At 33.1% G+C, this 22,641-nt stretch overlaps 1 protein-coding gene across 4 annotated transcripts in view; it reads left to right on the top strand.

Moving 5' to 3' along the window:
- acj6 (abnormal chemosensory protein 6) overlaps positions 1 to 22,641 on the top strand; it is an 88,431-nt gene that overhangs the window by 22,733 nt on the left and 43,057 nt on the right. For 2 of the 4 annotated variants that reach the window (XM_073978919.1, XM_073978918.1), the window contains exons 2-3: positions 7,546 to 7,602; positions 13,952 to 14,131. In XM_073978919.1, the coding sequence (XP_073835020.1) occupies positions 7,546 to 7,602; positions 13,952 to 14,131 (237 nt within the window). The remainder of the gene's footprint in view (positions 1 to 7,545; positions 7,603 to 13,951; positions 14,132 to 22,641) is intronic. The other 2 variants (XM_073978922.1, XM_073978921.1) reach the window with 1 other exon arrangement.

Below are 22,641 nucleotides of genomic sequence, written 5' to 3'. Positions count from 1 at the left end.
ACTTCTAATGACAAACCCTGGCTCTCCACCATTGGGAATTTTAGATATTTGGCTCTTTTACACATTTCTATTTTGACTGGACTACCTTTTAAACAGAATGGTGTAATAGGAATGCTAGTCCCCCACCTCCACTTCTGGATCGATTTTTCCTCAATACATTGTAACCATCACAACGCTGGAATTGTTGACGCGCCTTCTGCACCGCCTACTATTCCCTACATTACCACAGTGGCTGTCCATTGTCATTAAATTGCTACGCACTGATGCTGTGTTCACACCTAACGTGCACCCACTCCCGATATCTATATGCTGCTACTAACACAGAAAAACGACACAACTACAAATATATGAAAAATGAGATGGCAGCATATGCCCGGAACTCTGATTTATTGTGGTTCCCGGTCAATTCGGTATTGAAGAACCCACCACCGTGGGACAATAAATATAACATTCAAGATCAGATGTATTAAATTTCGACCATTGAAACACCTATGGTCAGACTGGGAATTGAACTCAACACCCTTACATTGCTAGTCTAAAGTCCGCTTAACTCCGTAGGCCAATAAGCCGGTTGTAAACTGATTATAATTTTTCATTTATACTAGTTTCTTTAAATGTATACTCAAAAAATTGCGGGTTACGCCTTTTGGCTTCTCAAAAAAAAAAAAAAAAAAAAAAAAAAAAACAATACCAAAAACAATACCACACATCTTCTGAAACTCTGATTTTTTTTTTCAAAAATGCATTTCTTATCTGTCTTAAAATGTGATGGCGAAAATTTACCATTTTTTATAAAGCAGTTTTCATTTTATAACGTTTTCTGCTTTTCCTGTAATCTTATGGTGTTGTGGGTTACGTCTTCGGGCATTTCAGATGACAATATGTACAACAATTTTGGATAAAAAATAACCGAATTTAGTATGTAAAATATTTTTTAATAAAGTGGACTTTATTTGATGTTTACGCTATGGATTTCATATTTGAAATCGAGTGGATTTCGTAAGTCTAAATAAAAAAGTATATATGGGATGAAAGAGGACGCTTTCAGGCGTCTTTTTGCAAAAACGAAACGCTGTTCCATGTTTTTCCCTAAAAGTTCTAGTTCACTAAATTTGGAATGGTGGATTTTCAATAACATTTAGCACCCGAAGAAAATAAAATAGCTCACTCTGTGTAAACGCAGAGGTAAAGCCGACAATCCTACATACATAACAAAAAAAGGATGAACACAATATTCGTTATAGTTTCCAAGAAAAAGATATTCCTTTATCCCGAGATTTGCAAAAATTACATATTTTCCAAAATGGGAAAACATTGTTATATTAAGAAGCAAACCGCGTCCATACCTAATGATATTTCAACCTAATTTTTTGGTTTCCTTAGTTTCAATTGGTTTACTATTGAATCCCACATACATACATATGTATAAATAAACAATCAGTGATGACAAAAAATTGCGGTTTTGGTCAGGAAAATCGATTTCACTGTACAACAAAATTGAACATTTTTTAAAATTACAAGAAACCGCGCACAGATTATGAAAGAGAGTCGAAAAAAGACACGTGTATCGGCGTTTTGAAAGTTTACGTCGGGAAGTAACCTGAATAAGCTTGGCAAGTTCCGCCCATTTATACAGGTTTTGAAATATTCGACATCAGATTCCTTGGAATCCTTGCATTTTAGGTATAAAGTATCTTTGGCAGTATTATTGACAACAATGCAGGGTATCTTTTTATGAAAAAAATTAACCCTCATGCGAGTCACTAAAGGGGTCTTTTTGGGCCCTTTTTTCAAAAACGTTTAAAAACTCCTTTAAAATGTTATCGTATCAGATCCAAATATTCTACAAAATTCTAGGTCCCCGAATACACCAAAACTCTAAATCGTACCTAAACGCCATGAATCTGCCAAAAGTACAATCGCGTTTTAGGGTTAATGTTGAACTTTATCAGAGTTATTAAGTTTTGTGCCACAAATCTTCATTCTATATAGAAGACGTCAAAGACAAAAATATTCTCCATGAAATTTCAATATAAGTCGCCGAATAAATGAAATATGTATTTGCAATATATATCAAGAAAATATATATATCAAGTTTGCCAACAAAACACCCAAATATTTTTTGAATAAATTAGTTTTGTTCTTTTTTCGAGTTGATGCATGAAAGTAACATGAAATTTAGTTCTTTAAAAGAAGAAATATTCTACACAAAATTTCAATGTAACTCCCAGAACAAACTAGATATCTAAGGGGTAGTTTACACTATATGTAAATGTCATATGACATGAAAGTTTCCATCATTATATAGTCGCTAATATGTGCAATATTGGGGATTTTCCTTATGCCATTTACTTAGTGCGTCCACACCAGCAAACATGTAATAAAATTACGTCTCCACATTGCCTGCGTGGGTAGATATGGAATGTTTTTATTTCGTGTCATATGACATTGATAGATGGTGTAAACTACTCCTAAGTAAACAAGTAAGCAAAAGCTATAGTCGGACAGGGCCGACCATACGATACCCTACACCACTACCCTGTGAATTAACTTTTAGCAAATCAAAATTCCTTTTGGACAAATAGACTCATTGTAAGAAATAACTTTTTGAAGTCTGCAACTTTATCACAACACGATTCATATTACAGCAATTATATGGGGCCTACTGTTTATCGCCGAGTCCGAAAGACATTTAGTCTGGACCTAATTTTTTGCATATTTTGACATATTTGCTAAACCATATGCAAGACTTTGTGTTCTAAATATCCCACCGAATCGGCTGAAAGTTTGTATTAAGTATTCGTTGGTGGTATACGATTTTCGACCGGAAATTTATCGGTGTAGGTCCACGCCTTCATATAGTTTCCATAGCTAGTACCAAGCGATTTTCTGTACTTTGATGGTTATGGTCTCAATATCCCTCCGAATTGGCTAAAACGGGGTATTAAGTCTTCGTTGGGAGTATTTAACTTTGCAACTGTAATACGTCGGTATACGTTTAGGCGTTCATATAGCTCCCATAGAACGATAGCTCACCATTTTCGATATTTGTGGCATTGTGGCTCTGGTTACAGATTTCTCTATTTTATTGAGTTGTCTGAAGTGAATTTCAAACAGAAAAAATTTACACATAAATATTTTAGAAGATATTATTGAAATATATGTTGCATACGCAACTATGTTAAGTACATAAATTTTCCATATGCAAAAATATTATTTGTATATGAATAACACTGCTCAACAAAATTCAAAAAGTTGAATGTTTCAGACGAAGTTGCAGTTGTTTCTAGATGAAATCGGCGAGTTATTTTCAAATCCGGTCCCGGTTTTTCTCCATCAGCTCTTGTTTTTGAGATATAGCTCAAAATCGGTTTTTACGAGTTTAACCCAGACTTTCGTTATTTTCGGATACAAACAAATATTTGTTGTGGGTTTTCGACATTAATATATTAAGGAGATGTTATACGCTCGAAAAAATCGTTTATGAAATAGTTATGGTGAGTATATATCAAAAAAAATATAGAAAATATACGACGGACCTTGTAAAAATTGCATATTTTGAGTACTTTAAGCTGTAATTACGTCATCGGGGGAAGTCATAGGATCTTCATATGGTACTCCGGATATGCTTAGGGTGTCTACTATATAATCCAGTATTCAGATATTTAATATAAAGTTCATAGCGCCCATGATTCGGCCATGACCTAAAAATCATCATGAAGACTGCCATTGAAAAGTAAATGGCTTATGTGGTAATGATATCACTGGTAAATTATTTCCCTTTAGCAGTCTTCATGGCGATTTTTAAGTTATGGCCGATTTTGAGCTATATCTCAAAAACAAGAGCTGATGGAGAAAAACCGGGACCGGATTTGAAAATAACTCGCCGATTTCATCTAGAAACAACTGCAACTTCGGTTGAAACAAAAGTCCTGTTGACCAGTGTAATTTATACATTTCGCATATTTTTGCATATGTGACATATTTCGAATGGAATTCAATTAGAAGCCAAAAATATGCAAATTTTACAAAAATAGGTGTTGCATAAAATGCCGCTGTCTACATATCATTGAGCTGATATTAATCGGATTGCTCTCATTGATATGAGTGAAGGCTCCCTTGTCCCTACTGGAATGTTTGTGGAACAATTATATACTGTACAGTTTAAGAAATATTCTTAAATTTGAAAATTGGCGTTGTTTAGCAATTTCTGCTACCTCTTTAAATTTTGGACAATTGGACAGGTAATACGATAAGGTTCCACGCAATTTGTAAGAACTGGGAATTTGTCTGCCATGATGGAGACATTTTGTAACATGGGAGGAAGATGTAGTTCTCTTCACAAAACTCATTATATATTAGGTAGTTAGTCCGTTATTAAGCACACATATTATTGCAATTTTCATCACAGGAAAGATCGGTAGTTAATTTTTCTTATATAGGCGACTCTGCCGGTATATGCCCTCCAGGGATTCAAATATGGACCAAAAATAAAATGTTTTTATTTAGCACACAAAAGTAATGGTACATTGCACCCGCTAAATAATATCAGATCATCATAAAAAATTGTAGGCATCTTCTTCGACATAAATCCTTACCTCGTGCAAAATTTCGTGACTATTGAGCTATAATTGCGACCTCTAGAGTGTTTATGATTACACCACAAGCAAAAAACTGGATATATTAGGCTGTAACTCTGTTATCTGACCACATAAATCAACATAATTGGCATCAATGGAAAGGTCAAGAGTTGTCCTTCCAAATATTATTTATGTGGGCGGAATGTGTGGTCCAGGAATAAAGATATTACCGGTATATTAAAAATTTTCAAAATTTTCACACAAAAGTTGTGGTCCATTTAACCCTCTAAACATCATCCGATCACCATCTCAAATTGCAAGCTTCTTCTTTGTCATATAATCTTACATTATTTAAAATTTCGAGGCTATCGGACTATAATTGCGACATACAGAACCGGTACAAAATCGGATACAAATTTTGTTTTTGGCCATTTCACCCGCTAAATATTTCTCGATCATCACCATTAAGAATAGGGATCTATTCTGGCCTGAACCCGACCTCCATACCTCGTGACAATCGGTCCATAATTGCGGCCTGGAGCGTGTTTACAATTTATAATGGACAGACGGACGGACACACATCTCAAAATCGCTTTATCTCGTCGAGATATGAAGATTGGTATACCACATTGGGGGTCTCCGACGAATATTTCGCGGTGTTACATGAATTTTTCCCAAAACAAACTTATAATACCCATTCCACATAGGGTATAAATACTTTGTTAAGAAAATGACGTTATTAAATTAGATATTATAGGTAGAAATTATTTGGTAAACTTTTAGAATCTTAATTAAAATTTATTCCATACTGATTCAAAATCTCATAGAGTACTTCATTGTGTCAAAAGAAGAAATATTCCAAATCAAATTTCATTATGAGTCTCTGAACAAAAGAAATCTGTAGCTATAATATTTCACATCTCCAGAAGCTTTCATATTTTGGTTATCTGCGGTCACAAAATATATTTTATTGATGGTTTTCGTAATAAATTCTTTCAGAAGATTACATGTGTTCGATCCAAACTGTTTTTGGAATATATATGGTGAATATATATAGGGAAAATATTGACAACCCAGATCGAACTTTGTAAAATTACGTATGTTAGTACTATAAACTAATATAACGTCATCAGGATAAGTCAAAGTTTCCTGATATTGTATGTGAAAATGCGGGGATAGTCTACGGATATTGTCCAGTGAATATTCTGAAAGAATTTATTACGAAAACCATCAATAAAATATATTATGTGACCGCAGATAACCAAAATTTGAATAAAAACGGTAGAATATGGTCCTAAATCATATATAAAAAGCGAAAGCTTCTGGAGATGTTAAATATTATACCTAAAAATTTCTTTTGTTCAGGGACTCATAATGAAATTTGATTTGGAATATTTCTTCTTTTGACACAATCCCCAAAAAGTGAAGTATTTTAGGAGATTTTGACTCAATATGAAATAAATTTTAATTAAGAGTCTAAAAGTTTAACAATTAATTTCTACCTATAATATCTAATTTTGTAACGTCATTTCCTTAACAAAGTATTTTACTTAGATATCTAGTTTGTTCTGGGAGTTACATTGAAATTTTGTGTAGAATATTTCTTCTTTTAAAGAACTACATTTCATGTTACTTTCATGCATCAACTCGAAAAAAGAACAAAACTAATTTATTTAAAAAATATTTGGGTGTTTTGTTGGCAAACTCGAAGGCAGATTCCAGCCTTTTCTGTTGGATAAGGTGGCAAAAAAGTTAGAAATACCAAAAACTTTAGCTCCAACGGTCATTTCGGTTGAATAATGTGGCTAAAACCTAAAGAATGTCGAAAATCGGGAGGTACCGTTTTATGGGGGTATATTAAAACGTTCACATGTGCCAATCATACTCTGCAGCAACTTTTAATTCCACCAAGGAAGACTTAGTACCAAATTTCAATTAATTCGGTTGGATAAATGGCTGAAACCTGACACTTCCCAAAATCGTTCGGCACTGTTCTATGGGAGCTATATCAAAACGTGAACCTGCACCGATTAAGTTCTGTAGAAAAGTTTTGTACCCCAAGAAAGATTAAATACCAAATACCATTTGATGAGATAATGAGGCCACAACCATCAAAATATCGAAGGTACCGTACTATGGGGACAATATCAAAACATTGACCGATATAGTCTATTTTAAACACTAAACATCCTAGGAGTAATAGAAACTTCTATACAAAATTATACACTTCTATCTTAAATCTTGCGAGCTGTATCTTGATTTCAACAGACAGACGGCCGGGCGGACAAACATGGTTATATCAACTTAGAATTTTATGCTAATCAAGAATATATCGTCACCCGAAACCCTCAAAGAGTTACGTCTTTGGGCATTTCAGGTGACGATATATACTTTATATTGTTTCCGACGAATATTTCGATGTGTTACAAACTGAATGACAAATTTAATTATATATGTATATCATCCATATTTTGGTGCAGGATATACATAAATAATTAAGTACCACAGAATTCATCTCTAAAAGTGATCCTCAAATTCTAATACAAAAGACAAAAGAGTATAATAATTATTTTAATCGACAATGTAGAAAGTTATACGGGATGCTTAGACCATGTTTATATTATAGTCTATTATAGGGTTAACCTTCTTAATGAGGATTTATTTGACGTATACGCAAAGGAATTGACATTTGAAACCCAGTGAGTTTGTTAAATCCAGTTATATATAAACGTTCTATTACATAAAATAAATTATTTCATTATTTCAATTGACATGTCTCTGAAAAAATAAATTTGAAATACAGATTTTGCATATAAATTCATGAACCTTGATAACCATTGCAACTTATAAGTTGCTCTGCATTTTCTTTTCGTTTGCTTTTCGATGAAAAGAGAAAATAAATAAAAAACAATGTTTAAAAAAAGTTTACAACTCTCTGTGTATTGTTCCTTCTCCGTCTTTTCAGAGCCGCTTGTTAGAAGATGCATCCCTTCTATGCAATTCATGGTCAGCACGTCAAAATGTAAGTGATGTCGACAGACAAAAATATTTTTATTTTTTCTCTTCCTTTCTCCTTTGGTCCATCACTACATTCAAAAATATAAACACACATACACCATCAAACGTATGTATATAAGATATGTATGTTATTCGGTATGTGTGTGTGTGGGCGAATAAAATGCTAATAAAAAATTCTTGAGATATCTTTTTTATTTGTTATTGTTTGTTGTCCCTGTAATGAAAAAAAACTACATAAAATATTTATGATTTATTAGTACAAACAATCTCCCACACACACACACACACATTCATATACATACATAATTTGAGCTAAAAATATGCAACAAAAAATTATGTTGCGTGGGTGTATTTGCTGAGGGTTTAAAAAATTAAACTTTAATACACTTGCATAAATAGGATTTTTACATTATTTCCACATACAAACATACATATACAAAATGTGTATGTATTTTCTATGTACATAGCAGCATTTAAATAAATTCTGTATACCAACTTTAAGTATATACAGAAATAATATACATGTGCTGCATAATATAAGTATTTACATGGACATATAAATGAAATGAATGTTTTGATGAAAACAAACCCAAACATTTTTTTAACTTTGCTTTTTATTGTTTACGTTCACTATTGGGGAATTATTATGTTTGTTTATTATCACAAATCTTAAACCAACACCAGTGGAAAGTAAAAGTGCGAATATTCCTTCAATAGAAGAAATCAATACTAAATTTAATTTGGACAAATGCCCTTTGCGAATATTTTTGTACTAAAAAACGAATTCCATTCCCAAATGGGTCTTAATATCTTTGTAATTGGTCGTAGTTTAATTAAAAAATCCAGAAAATCGTAGATTACAATCATTGATACAAATTGATTTAAAAAAAAAAAATTGCATCCAAGCCCACTGTGCAAATTTTTTTTCTATTTTTATAAGATAGCTCGTAAAAAATATTTTTCTATAAGGACCATTATTAAAAAAGTTATGCGTATTTATTTGCATATATTTTTTATATAATTCGATTTTTACAAAGATCGACATCATCTGAAAATGTACTGAAATGTTTTTTTTTTTCTGGGGAGCATCAACACAACAAGAAATAAAGGAAATCAAAAACTACTTTTCTCCAAAGCGTCCGATTTCACATTATTGCAAAACCAAAATTATTGCAAATTTTTATATAAAACTTTATTTTATTGGTATAAATATCATTAATAATATTTTTGTTAACAGTTTATTTCTTACACATGTTTATTAATAAAATAAAATAAAAAAGTAGCCAAATTTCGCTAATTTTTTTCTTAAAATTAACAAAAATGAGAACAACTCATTATTTTTACTGTCAACTAAAGAATTGCAAAATTCAAAACTTTTCTGTCTTTCACTTTATTTTTTTGAAACGTTGGTTCTAATGTTTCGTATGCCCACCTTGCGCATCAATAACAGCTTGTAAACGTCTCTGAATTTAATAAATATGTTTCGGAATGTCATATTCCAATGGTATTTTTTGTCATTCTTCTTTAATGTATTTTATTTAGTCCCCCATGTTAGTGGGCGACCTATTCCTGACTTTTTTTCTTCAGGTGAACCAATGAATTGTGGATGGGGTTAATATCTAGACTTTGGACTGGGGTATCAATGACTTTGGTGCAGTTGTACAACAACCACGTCATACATAAATAATAAAAGTTATGCTTAGGGTCGTTGTCTTAGGAGTACTTATATTGCAGTTTGTTTGAATTTTTAGAGTCAACAGGCCCACGTTTCTTGACGCTGTTGGTCAAATCATTTTTAAAACACCTAAATAAATCTCCTCTGTCATTGTTTCCTTCAAAATCCGGATGTTACCAACGTCACTGCTTGATATACAACCCCATACCAGAAGTTTGTTTTCCATGGCTGTTTGAGGTCCATCGTGATAGTACAACATAATTTTAATCTCATCAGAAAATATAACGTTCTCACAATGTTAAAGATGGCGCGAAAAGTTGTCTGTACCAAGTCTGAATAGTTGCTATATATTGTGCTGAGAGGGCAATGGTTTTTACCTATTTACTCCTGATGAAGGTTTGTTATTATGTAGAACTTTTTTGACTTTTCCATGTGACATATTTACTCCAAAATCTTTTTTAATTAGAAAAATGAATTTTCTGTTGCTGCTATTGGCCCTCAAAACGATATTCCGTAAAAATATACAAACTTTATTTGCGATTTATAACAAAGACAGACTAAATTAAGAATTACCTATTACTTTAAAGTTTAAAGTGTCAATAAAATTATTGCAACGGGAAAAACAGTACCATAATATGTAGTCATTATGCATTTTTATATGACTTTTGCGGCTAATAATGGTCTAACAGTATTGAATGTGGTAAAGTTCAGTGATAAAAGACGCAGTCATGAAGGGTCTTCTGACAGATAAAACGCATAAGTCCATATTAACAATAAACAATGACGAGCCGGCCACAGACAAGTATGCAAATAATGCATATTTAACTCAATATGTATTGTCTGTCTGATTTTCCATTTGAAAATATCAAAATACATCTAGAAAGTGTAGGGAATAGTAGGTCCCTCAGTGCAGTATTTTGAAACGAGCTTCAACAGAGCATTACTTTATTTTTTACAAAATGGATTGATATTATCATCTACTATCATAAAAAATCACAAAAAATGTGCCAAATCCAGTAAAAACCATTAAATACGGATATTAAACCCCTTCTGGAAAATCTGCAATACCGAATTTTTGGGTACTATATTCTTTACCAAGCAAAATAGTATGAGAAATCGGGTTCAGGGACATAATAATGGTTGGGAAGACATCCCCACTGACATGATTAGGAAATATTTAAAAGTAATTATTATTTCGTGTTGACTATGCTCATTAAAGCTCAAATGAATGTCCAAAGTAGATAGACAACTTATTAAAGAACAGAACATTGACAATTCTCCAAGAAACCATAGATTTGGTAATTTTTGCAATTCTTTTATTGACACATCAAAGTAATAGGTAATTCTTATTTTAGTCTATATTTGTTATAGGTAAATCACAAATGAACTTTGTATATTTTGACGGAATATTGTTTTGAGGACCAATAGCAAGATATTTGCACAAAAACTCGTACAGTTTTTCATAATTTGTCGCAATAAACGAACAAATTTGCAATGTATTTGTTGACAAACTGTATATTCGATTTGGCTATGTCCATCCGTTTGTCTGCACTAATTACATATCGCAGTAGGCTTTGGTGTAGCCCTCACGGTACACCCCAATTTTTGATATTTTTAGGACTAATGCTACAATTTCCTACCTAATTAGCTGTAATATTAAACATGTAATATTTTCAGTGGCTAGACAATTTCTTAATGAAGAATTGTGGTCATTGGCCCACTTCTAATAGACCCCATTTTTACTTTGGCTACACTTTCCAAATCAATTATCTAAGGTTATTAGTAACCTGGACAAAGGTCCACGTTTTAGAATACGGATACACCTATAGTTATGAATGTAGCGTGAGGCAGTGGTAAGCACGTCGGCCTTGCACTCAGTAGGTCTGCGGTTCCATTTCTGGCCGTAACATCGAAATTTTTGGCGGTGGCAAATCCCTTCAGTATAATGCTGAGTATGTCAGCCATGAAAACCTTCTCTACAAATTGTGTCGTAAGACACGCTGTGCGGACTCGGCGATAAAAAGTAGTGGTCATATCATTGAGCCAATATAAATCGGGTAGAGTTGTGTAGTTCCGGAACGATCTAGTTCCAAGGAACTATTCCGCTCAAGGAACTATTGGAACTATGTCCAGTTCTTGCGTTTATATAGTTCCTTTATTTCGTATAGTTACTTTTGTTCTTCTCGTTCCTTCAATTTAAAGCCGACGTCGATCTTTCGTCGTTGCTGTTTTTTCGCTGCAATTTATTTATTTTTATGTCATTCATCCACCAAAGCATGAAAACATTTCGGTCTCGGAATTATTTGGAACAAAGGAAACCGGAACTACTTGGAACGAAAAGAAAGATGAAAGAGAAAGATTCGTTGAACTATATCAGCCTCGGAACTATTTGGAACTATTAACATACAGTGGCGGCCAGCTAATTAGGGACAGTAAATTCAGTTTAATAGATTTTTTCGATTTCATTTGAAAATGTGTAGATTTTGATGAAATAAATTTTGCATAAAAGGTATTGGTATTCAGATTCCCCATATGTGGGGGAAGTACAACCCACTTTAATGTTAATTGATGCATATTTTTATACATTAATTGCTCGTATTAGTTAGTTTATAGTATATTCAATTGATTTCATGCTTTACACCCACCACAAGTCCCTTAAGGGGCCGAAGTATTACGATAATCCTTAATAATGTGCTCTAGGTCTTATTTTCCGTTAATGCACCCAAAATATGCATATTTTTTGGCACTTTATAACAAAAACTATATTTTTTAGTAACCCCAGACATCATTCCGAACCATACACCACAAGTACCGCTCCATACTGGGTGTACATTTATCCATAAATTACTTATTAACCAATTTGGTTGAATCATTAAGGTGAAAATCCTATTTGTAAGATTAATTATGAGGCATTTTTTAATCAACAAAATGTGGTAATCCGGTCATTAGTAATTAGTAAGTTATATAATGTAAAAAAATTATTTTGCTGCTATCCTTAAAATTGAGCAAAATTTAGATGAGAGATTATTTACATACACAATTTTTAAAAATCCGGAAAAACACCCAATAGCAGACCTATGGATCTTTGTGCTAGCTTTTGTATGGAACAAAGTACATTTTCACATCGAAATCAATCGATACTACTCAATTTTTAGGGAAAATATGTTTAAAGTGCTGCAAAAATTATCCGGTGCATATAAACAAACAGATGGTATAAGTTGAATAGTTTAAAAAAGGGTATACACAAATTGTATTCCATGACAAAAAGCTCCAGTTGTTGAAATAAGGGCAAAATGTTTTTAACACATTATGTCAGCATGCTGATGACTAGATTACCACATTTTGTTGATTAAAAAATGCCTCATAGTTAATCTTACAAATAGGATTTTCACCTTAATGACTCGACCAAATTGGTTAATAAGTAATTTAAGGATAAATGTGCACCCAGTATGGAGCGGTAATTGTAGTGTATGGTTCGGCATGATGTATGGGGTTACTAAAAATATAGTTTTTGTTATAAAGTGTCAAAAAAATTAAACTGAATTTATTGTCCCTAATTAGCTGGCCGCCACTGTATGTATGAATGTAGACCTATAATTTCTTTTATAGTATATTTGTACGCGCTATGTAATTAGTCTATGATTTGATATATATATATATATATATATATATATATATATATATATATATATATATTCTAAAAACGAGTTTGCCAAATTACATATATTTAAATCAAAGTCCAGATCAATGGTGAGCAAAATAGGAAAAGAGAAAATTTAAGGGAGAATTATATTTAATTTTTCTTGTTGTTTCATTACATATTTAAACATTTTTAAGCACTAATGTTACCTAAAATCGTGCTACAAATGAATTATTAAAGAATTATTACAAAAAATACTTAAACGCCCAAGTGTTTTTGAATTAATTAAATTAAGAGTATTTTACAGAAACCACCAGTGGATGGCCGTGCACACCATTGGTCCAGATATAGCTCCTGTATATATTTTTGAAAAAAGAATATGACGGAATTTGGTCTAGAAATTACTTTTTCAACTTATTTCGAAAACGGTTCAGATTTGTATATAGCTCATATATATATTTTCATCTATTTGATGCACTAAGTCCAGTGTATATCCAATTTTGATGAAATTTGGAGTATTTGACGGAATTTTGAAGATAATAAAGTTCGCCAAATGGTCCAGATTTTGATATGACTTCCGATGAAATAAGGAAAATGTTACGTGATGGTGTAGGGTATCATATAGTCGGCCCGTCCCGACTTTGACCTATCCGTACCTGTTTTTTACTTCTTGCAACAACTTTTAAAGATACAACCAAGCTTTTACAATGAATGGTAATATTTTCAAATTTCGATTCGATAGCTTCTTTTAATTACATATTTTATTTATTTCAAATTTCGAAAGTTTTAATTTCAATCCAAGCATAGATCTATGATTTGTACCCACATAAATAAATGCACATACATACATATGGTCTGTTCCAAAACTTCTAGAATCTACTAATTTTTACTATTTTTTTCGATATCATAAAGGAACAATTGTTATTGTAGTAATAATTTATATATTCTTGTAGGTTCTGGAACAGAGCAGTATATACATATGTATAAATCGATCATTTTTACATTTTTAACTTTTACTTTATACTTTTTTGATTATAGGGTGATATATTTGCTGGTATCAACGATGGTATACTTAGCAGAGCGGAAGCCTTATCCGCGATAGATATTGGAAAACACCAAGCATCGCATGTACATCCCTCACAAATGACCTCCCAAATGAAACATGATGTAATGTATCATCACCATAGTATGGGAGCGCCACCACAAAGACCACTGCAGGTAAGTTGACAACAATGTGTCAGTCAGGACAGATCAATTAAAGATATTTGTCACATACATACACTTAAGCAAATATGCACAAGTACATATGTATATGATAATTTAAAAGTTTTTAAATCTGCCCCAAGACCATTCGGTTTCAAGTTACTCAGAAAATCAAGTGGGGCAATGTGCCTGTCTGCCATTCATAAAAGTAATATTTTATTTATTACAACTCTGTCTGCAATGTGGGATAAATTAAGTATGTATGTGTTCACATATATTTATATGTATGACTTGTATATATGTATGTACATAGATACATACGTGTTTGTGTGTGTATGGGTGATACGTTAGTATATTGGTAGTTTGAAGGAATTAAAATACGCAACACTTGTCAAAGTGAATGCACCAAGTGATTTTTTGTTCAGAAGAAACTCAAATAAAACAAAGAAGAGAAAACATGGGAGTTAAAATTATACTTAACCTAAACATGCCGAGCGACAGCCCTCAAAGAAACGTGGGAAATACATACATATATTAAAATAAATAAAGCTAAATGGGATTAACATTTAGCTATATCTGTGACATTGGACCATTTATCATATTATAATTATCTACATTGGATGTAATTAGTAATTAGGATTTCCAGTGTGTCCATTTGTAATTTCGTAACAGAAAGAAAAACGAATTATTTCGGCCATTATATATAGAGTATAATTAAATATGTCATTCCATTTGTAACAACTCGAAATATTCGTCGAGGACCCTATAATATAGTATAATTGTTCCAAAAACATCCCAAAGGGGCCAAGGGAGACTTCTCTCATGTCAATGAGTGCACCGCGATTCATATTAGCTCAATATCTGTTATCGTCTTAAGGCAGCCATGCACGCGTCTTTACGAAAAAGTTAACTACAACTCTCTTTCCCATACAAAAACCAAAATAGCATTCTCTTCTTGTGCATCATTGTCTTAAGGCGACACTTGTTGAGAAGTTTTACATACATAGCTCAATTCATAGACTAATTAAAGCAGAGCTGAGCAAAATCGAGAGAGAGGCAAATTTAAGAGGGAATTAATATTTAATTTTTCTTGATGTTTCATTACTTATTTCAACATTTTTTAAACACTAATGTTGTCTAAAATCGTCCACAATGCAAATTATTAAAAAATATAGATAAAAAATTGCATAAACTTTTAATTGTTATGGTTCACGAAAAACTAAGAGTACGTTTGCTGTGTGCTAGCGCACAGGCGTGCTCAGCCCTAAATTAAAGCAGCCATGCACGCGTCTTTACGAAAAAGTTAACTACAACTCTCTTTCCCATACAAAAACCCAAAATAGCATTCTCTTCTTGTGCACCATTGATTAAAGTATAGACGAAAAATCCTCTCACTGGAATTCTCTCATTGAGTGTGAGTTGTGTCAGTTGGTCATGCACTCAATTTTTAATATTAAATTACAATAACTATAAATGTTTAAACTATTTATTCTCGTAAAAGACAATATTTGGGTATTATTTGGCCGGATCTACATCCTCATATAAAAATATTCAACAAAATATTGTGCAGTTGAGTGAAAAGACTGCGTAGTTTCCATAAGGAGGACACCTAAAAAAAAGACGCACACTACAATTATTAGTCTATGCTCAAATACTAAGGAATGTAAGCCAATATTACACTGAGGAGTATTTTGCCACCGTTGAGAATTTGATGTTGTCTGGCCATGGAATCAAACCCGAGCATTCAACACGCAAGGCGGGTGTGCATACCATTGCACCACTATAAAGTATACATATATTTTTGATCAGAATAAAATTCTAAGTCGATATAACCATGTCCGTCTGTTGAAATCAAGATACAGCTCGCAATATTTAAGATAGAACTTTTTTAATTTGGTATAGAAATTTCTTTTACTCCTAGGATTTTTGGTATTCAAAATGGGCTATATCCTTTTTATATAGCCTCCCCCATATAACCACCCAATTTTCGGTATTTTGAAGGTTGGGGCCTCAATATCCCACCGAAAGGAAATTTGGTATTTAGTCTTCGTTGGGAGTATAAAACATTCAAGCAGGAATTGGTCTGGTATTTGGTATAGGTCCACATCTTCATATAGCCCCCATAGAGCGGTCCCTCCAAATTTTCAATATTTTGCAGGTATCAGCTTCATTTTCAACCCGAAATGGATGAAATTTGGTATTTAGTCTTCGATGGGGGTATACAACCTTCCAGCAGAAATTTGTTAGTATAGGTCCACGCCCCATATACCTCTACCTATTTTCTGTATTTTGAAGGCCTCAGCGTAATTTTACTATGACTGAAATTTCGTATTTAGTCTTGAGTCGTTGAGGATACAAAAGCTTTCCATAAAATTGTCGATGCAGGTCCAATTTTAATATATATGCCCCCTAGAACGGTATCTCCCGATTTTCGGTATTTTGAAAGCTGTAGCCTCAATATACCACCAAAATGGCTGAAATATGGTATTTAGTCTTCGTTGGGGTATACAACTTTCTACCAGAAATTTATCGGTATAGGTCCACGCCTTAATGTGGCTCCATAGAACGATGCACCCCAATTTTTGGTATTTTGAAAGTTTTTAGCCACATTATTCAACCGGAATAGCAGAAATTTGGTATTTAGTCTTCACTAGGGGTACAAAACATTATAACAGATACAAAACGTCCCTTGCAAAATATCAGACAGTATTGGCCTACGTTTTGGTATACCCCCAAATAAGGGTACCAAGCGATTTAAAATTTGGTTGAAGATTTTTCTATTTCTTATTCCCAGAATAAAGAAAACTTATTCGCAATAAAACTATCCGGTATTACCCCATTTTAAGTATTTCGGGGGTTTTTCTTCATTTGGTATTCTTATTATCAATATAAAGTGTTTTTATACCCTCCACCATAGGATGGGGGTATATTAAGTTTGTCACTACGTTTGTAACTACTCGAAATAATGATTGTAGACCCCACAAAGTATATATATTCTTGATCAGCGTGCAATTCTACATCGATATAGCCATGTCCGTCCGTCTGTCCGTCTGTCCGTCTGTCCGTCTGTGGAAATCACTCTAGCGTCCGAACGGATTGACGTAGGTTGATGAAATTTTGGGAAAATATGTTATATTTACGTAGGACTTTTGGTATTGAAAGCGGGCTATGTAGGTCTACGCTTTCGTATAGCCCCCATACAAAATGACGCGTGACGCGTCGTCGTTTTAAGGAATTTTTAAGATATTTGGCCCATTTTACCACCGAATTGGTTGTAATTTGGTACTTTGTGTCTCCAGAGGCCAAAAAATATTCCTACCAAAGTTGGGTTATATAGGTCCACGTTTTGGTATAGCCCCCATATAAGGCCCCATATAAAGTACGCGTCATTTTAATATATTTTGAATGTTTTAGACCCATTTGACAACAGAATTGGTTGTAATTTGGTATTTTGTGTCTTCAGAGGCCAGAAAACATTCCTACCAAAGTTGGGTTATATAGGTCCACGTTTTGGTATAGTCCCCACATAAGACCCCTTATAAAGTACGCGTCATTTTAATATATTTTGAATGTATCAGACCCATTTGACCAAATAATCGGTTGTAACTTTGTATTTTGTGTTTAAAGAGGCTAAGAAACATTTCTACCATAAAATGTTTATATAGGTCCACGTGTTGATATAGCCCCCATAATACACTATCTCCCGATTTTCGATATTTTGAACGTTTTAGCCTCATTATCACACCGATATGGCTGAAATTTGGTATTTAGTCTTCTTTAGGCGTATAAAACTTCCCCCCAGAAATTTGTAGGTATAGGTCCATGCCATCATATAGCCCCCATAGAACGGTACCTTCCGAATTTCGGTATTTTGAAGGTTGTGGCCACATTAATCCACCGAAATGGCTGAAATTTGTGGTGGAGGGTATAAAAAGTTCGGCCCGACCGAACTTAACGCTTTTCTTACTTGTTTTATATTATTTTTTTTTTCAAAAATATAATTTCGCTATGAATAGTGCGGGTATTTTTACAACATTTCAATGGAATAAACGACATTTATGTCATTAATAGGCAAAAATTCATTCAATATCGCTACAAGAAATCATTTTTGAAAAAATCATAGCCCATATCGTATTCATAAAAATACTAGGGTCCATTATTTCATGTTTTTTTTTTTACTATTACTATTTGAAATCGCAAAAGATACAATTTTCACATAAAAAATTAATGTTAAGAAGGTCCTCCTTGAAATTTGATGATCACTTTTAGCTTTAAGTTAAACAGTACGCTATAAATTTGTTTGAAAAATCCAGTCAATAACAAAAGAAGAGTTATAATATTGGGGGTAGATATGAGATGTCACAAAAAAAATTGCTCGCAAAAAGTCCATACAACAATTTTTGAAATCCAAGTTTGTATTCCAATTTTTGATTATTATTTTGAAAGAGTTAATTGAAACTATCGTTAAAAACGCACACAGTCGTTAATTTAATTTTCTTTGGTAAAAACATATGAACATGACTATACAAAAAAGTTCTTATGTTGTCACAGCGGTAAGGGTTGTAATTCGATTTTTGTATTGGTAGGAAATAAATAGTTGAGCATCATCAGGGACAGTGTGTCGAATCACTCAACATAAATTCCAAGCGACACCTTGCATAATGCCGTTGAAGTGGCTGTGACGGAGTGAGACTCCCTGTGAGTGTATGTATAAGTGCGTGTAAATACTAACACACTCCTTTGTGAAAATGATGGGGTTTCCACGGTTCATTGTCTCCAGAAAACAGGTTGTGCAATTTGATTACAATCAACTACCAAACCAATAACTTAAGGGCTAACGCGACGAATATCCCTTGATTCATTAAACTAAATGTGTTTTTATGTGTGTGTGTGTTTATCAGAGAACAATTGCACTTGAAAAGGCTAGCAACATGCCACTGTGGTGCACAATCACCTAAACACACGGAGGTATACATAGTACACGGCAAGTTGTACAAGTAGATACTCATGTAACGACGACAATACAATTAACGACACGATTCCTGGTGTACTTACCTGACGAACGACTGTCACGTGTCCTTTTCCCAGGAGGAAAACCACCGTGTTGGGCAATGTAATGTGTGTGAATGTATACCATTGTCGGACTTGTTCTGCATGAAACCGTTTTCCACTACTCCTCTAGATTTATTAAAAAATCGAAAGGCAAACGAAACTCATTCTCGTTATTAGCCAAACTGTCAAAAATTCAATTAAAATAATAATAAAAATCAACCAGATCTGGATGCGGTGCCACTTCGAAAGGGGACTCACTTGTCTACTGGTGGTGGTAGATACATTTTACTTGCTACAATTACCAATAACGAAAACAACAACAGCGATAATTAGACAAACACAACAACAACAAATTTACTTCAATTCTGAAAACAAATTCAAATTATAATTACGTTAATGAAAGAGTTAAGAAGACGATGGCGATGTTTGTAACAGGGGGGATGAGCAAAATATTACACGTTTACTGTTCGTTCTAACCCCATATATCTGTATCTGCAGCTACCTATGCGTACATACAAACATTTTGCTCCAGCTCCTCATTCCCATTAGCCGTGATTATAGAAATTATGATTTGTAGTCGTAAAAATATGTTACATTGTGTATTTTTGACTTTCGACTGACATAGCAGCGGGTAACTGGTTCCTGCTGGTTAACGCTTTCTTTATGATGAGACAGACAATCGTTTGTCCGTCCGACGGCCTTCCCTTTTGTTCACCCTAAAAAATAAATATGTAATTCAATTTAAATTATACTCATATGCTTCCGGCTAGGAAGTTAGCATTCATTGCCTTCGTCCTCATCATCGTTGTCATGTTCGTGGTCGTGGTAGTTGCCAATGAATTAGATACGGATATTTTCACCATATGGTTTAATTTCCCTTAAAATATTTTCTTATAGTGACCCGGGGGTGTATGTTTATATGAATGTATGTTTATACAGAATGTATGGATATACAGTTTGTTGGTATAACGTGTAAACCGCAAAGTGGTTTTTCGAATGGAAATTCATTTCGTACACCTGTTTGTTTTTTTTTTAATGTTTTGTGAGTGATTTTTACTCCTTTCATTGTTGCATGATTGAAATCTGGTTTTCGATACTATAACCTATAAGAGAAAAACGATTTAATTCAGATATAATTGGAACACAAGTGCGCCTGTTTCTTCAATAGAATCAATTTGTCATTTTGGATTCTGAGCGGAATGCTATGCAAATGCATATATGGTTAGGATGGTCGTAGAGAAAATCTGATTAGACAGAAACTCGTTTTAGCACAAAATAAAACGAATTAGGCCCAGAAATTTTTGCATAATTTGCATATCGTGCATTTTTGACATATTTTTACATAATTGCATAAAATGAGCATATGCAAAACCATATGCAAAAATATATACAAGGACTTGTGGTCTAAATATCCCACCGAAATGGCTGTAATTTGGTACTAAGTCATCGTTAGGGGTATGAAACTTTACACCTGAAATTTGTCCGCGTAGGTCCATGTCTCCATATAGCCCCCATAGAACGGTACCTCCCGATTTCCGATATTTTGACGGTTGTGGCCTCAACATCACGCTGAAATGGCTGAAATTTGGTATTAAGTCTTCCTTGGGGGTATAAACATTCCATCTGAAATTTGTCGGTATAAGTCCACATCTTATCATTACTCATAACGTTACAAACTATTTATAATAATTAAGTAGAAAAGGAATTGTTTTATCCTAAACTCTTTGTATATATGTACCATTGTTAAACAAAGCGAAATGACATATTAATAAATGAAATGAAGTCCACACCTTCATGTAGCCCCCATAGGACGGTACCTCCCGATTTCCGGTATTTTGAAGGTTGTGGCTGTGGTTATACATTTCTCTATTTTACTTTCTTGTCTGAATAGAATTTTAAACAGAAACATTTTACACACAAACATTTTTGTACCTATTATTGAAATATTTGTTACATAAGAAAATTTATGCATTTTGCATACGTCATATGTTTCGATTGCAATTAAATCAGAAGCCAAAAATATGACAAGTCCCAAAATTTGACATAAATCGGACCAAAAATGGGGGTGATAAAGAACCTCATTGAATACCAAAACTCGACTAACCATATAAAGCAAATGTGTCTCCGACTTCTGCCCAACTTCCGCTGAGCTTCCATGAATGTACATACATACATATATATCGTCAGCAGATGTCAATGAAATATTTTACTTTCTTTTGAAACGTTTGTCCTGTCCAAAGAATTATACAAATCAAAAAGCAAACATCCTAGGAGTAATAGAAACTTATGTACCAAATTATAAAGCTTTATCTTAAATGTAGCAGTATCTTGATTTCAACAGATGGATGGACGGACTGGCGGACATGGTACGAATATTTCGATGTGTTACAAATACAGTGACAAACTTAATTATACCCTCCATATTATAAAAATGTGTTCCTATAATAAAAATGTGTTCAAAACAGTTGTATGGAAAACAACAACAAAACAATGTATTGGGGTCTATTTGGTACCACCCGATTTCAGGTACTTTGAAGTTGTCATCTTGTATTTTGGTGATTGGGGTAATATTGTATTTTGAAAATTCAATTCAAATGTTTTTGATCTCAACGCAATTTTGAATATTTTTTGTTTTAAATAGAAAATATCTTTGTTTGAGATCTTGTTTATTGGCGCCTTATTTCTGTATGCCCTAAATTTGTACTATTTTAAGGATTTTCAAAATGTTGTTTTCTTTGAAATCAAAATGTGTAGAATGTTTGATTTAGGAAATATTTTCACTGACAATTTATTGTCTACAACAATGAAGCTGTTTTTAAGAATTTCTTAATTTTTTTTTCATCGTGTACCGTCTTTAAATAAACCTCGAAGCATAGCAAATTTTTTTGTACATAAACATTTGTTTTAGAAGAGTCCTTTTGATTTGATCCAACGATAGAATCAAATAAGCTGTGTCGAATTTAATAAAATATTCGCCTGTCCACAAAAAGTAAAAATACTAAATATAACCTATTAAAATTGATATACGATGAAACTCAACACTTAGGTCATTGTTACATGTTTCAACAAAATTTATGAACAGATTTGTGACCATTGTATGACAATTTGAGAACAAATTAATGAAATTATGACTATCAGAATATGTTATGATATATCTCAAATGTCACATTACCACAAAGGACTACACACTGAAGGATAAATAAAAAAAACAGTCAGAAAAATTTCAACGAAAAGGACAAAAAAAAAACAACAAGCAAAAGAACAAACTTCTAGCAATAGGACGAGGAATATGACATTAAATACAAGTTGCTAGATAAGTACGTATACGTATACTTCATGTATGGAGGACTTGTTTGCTTAAATGTGTAAGTTTTTTAGGTGCACACTAGGGTTATGACTTTTTGGACTTTTTTTCTCAAACATAATTTCCTGTAGCGGGAATGAATGACTTTTGTCTATTAATGACTAAAATA

The sequence above is a fragment of the Musca autumnalis genome, unplaced genomic scaffold (assembly GCF_047663935.1).
Source record: "Musca autumnalis isolate F117 unplaced genomic scaffold, ASM4766393v1 scaffold_3, whole genome shotgun sequence".
In the NCBI taxonomy this organism is placed as follows: Eukaryota; Metazoa; Arthropoda; class Insecta; order Diptera; family Muscidae; genus Musca; species Musca autumnalis.
This window is presented reverse-complemented; position numbering and strand designations above follow the sequence as displayed.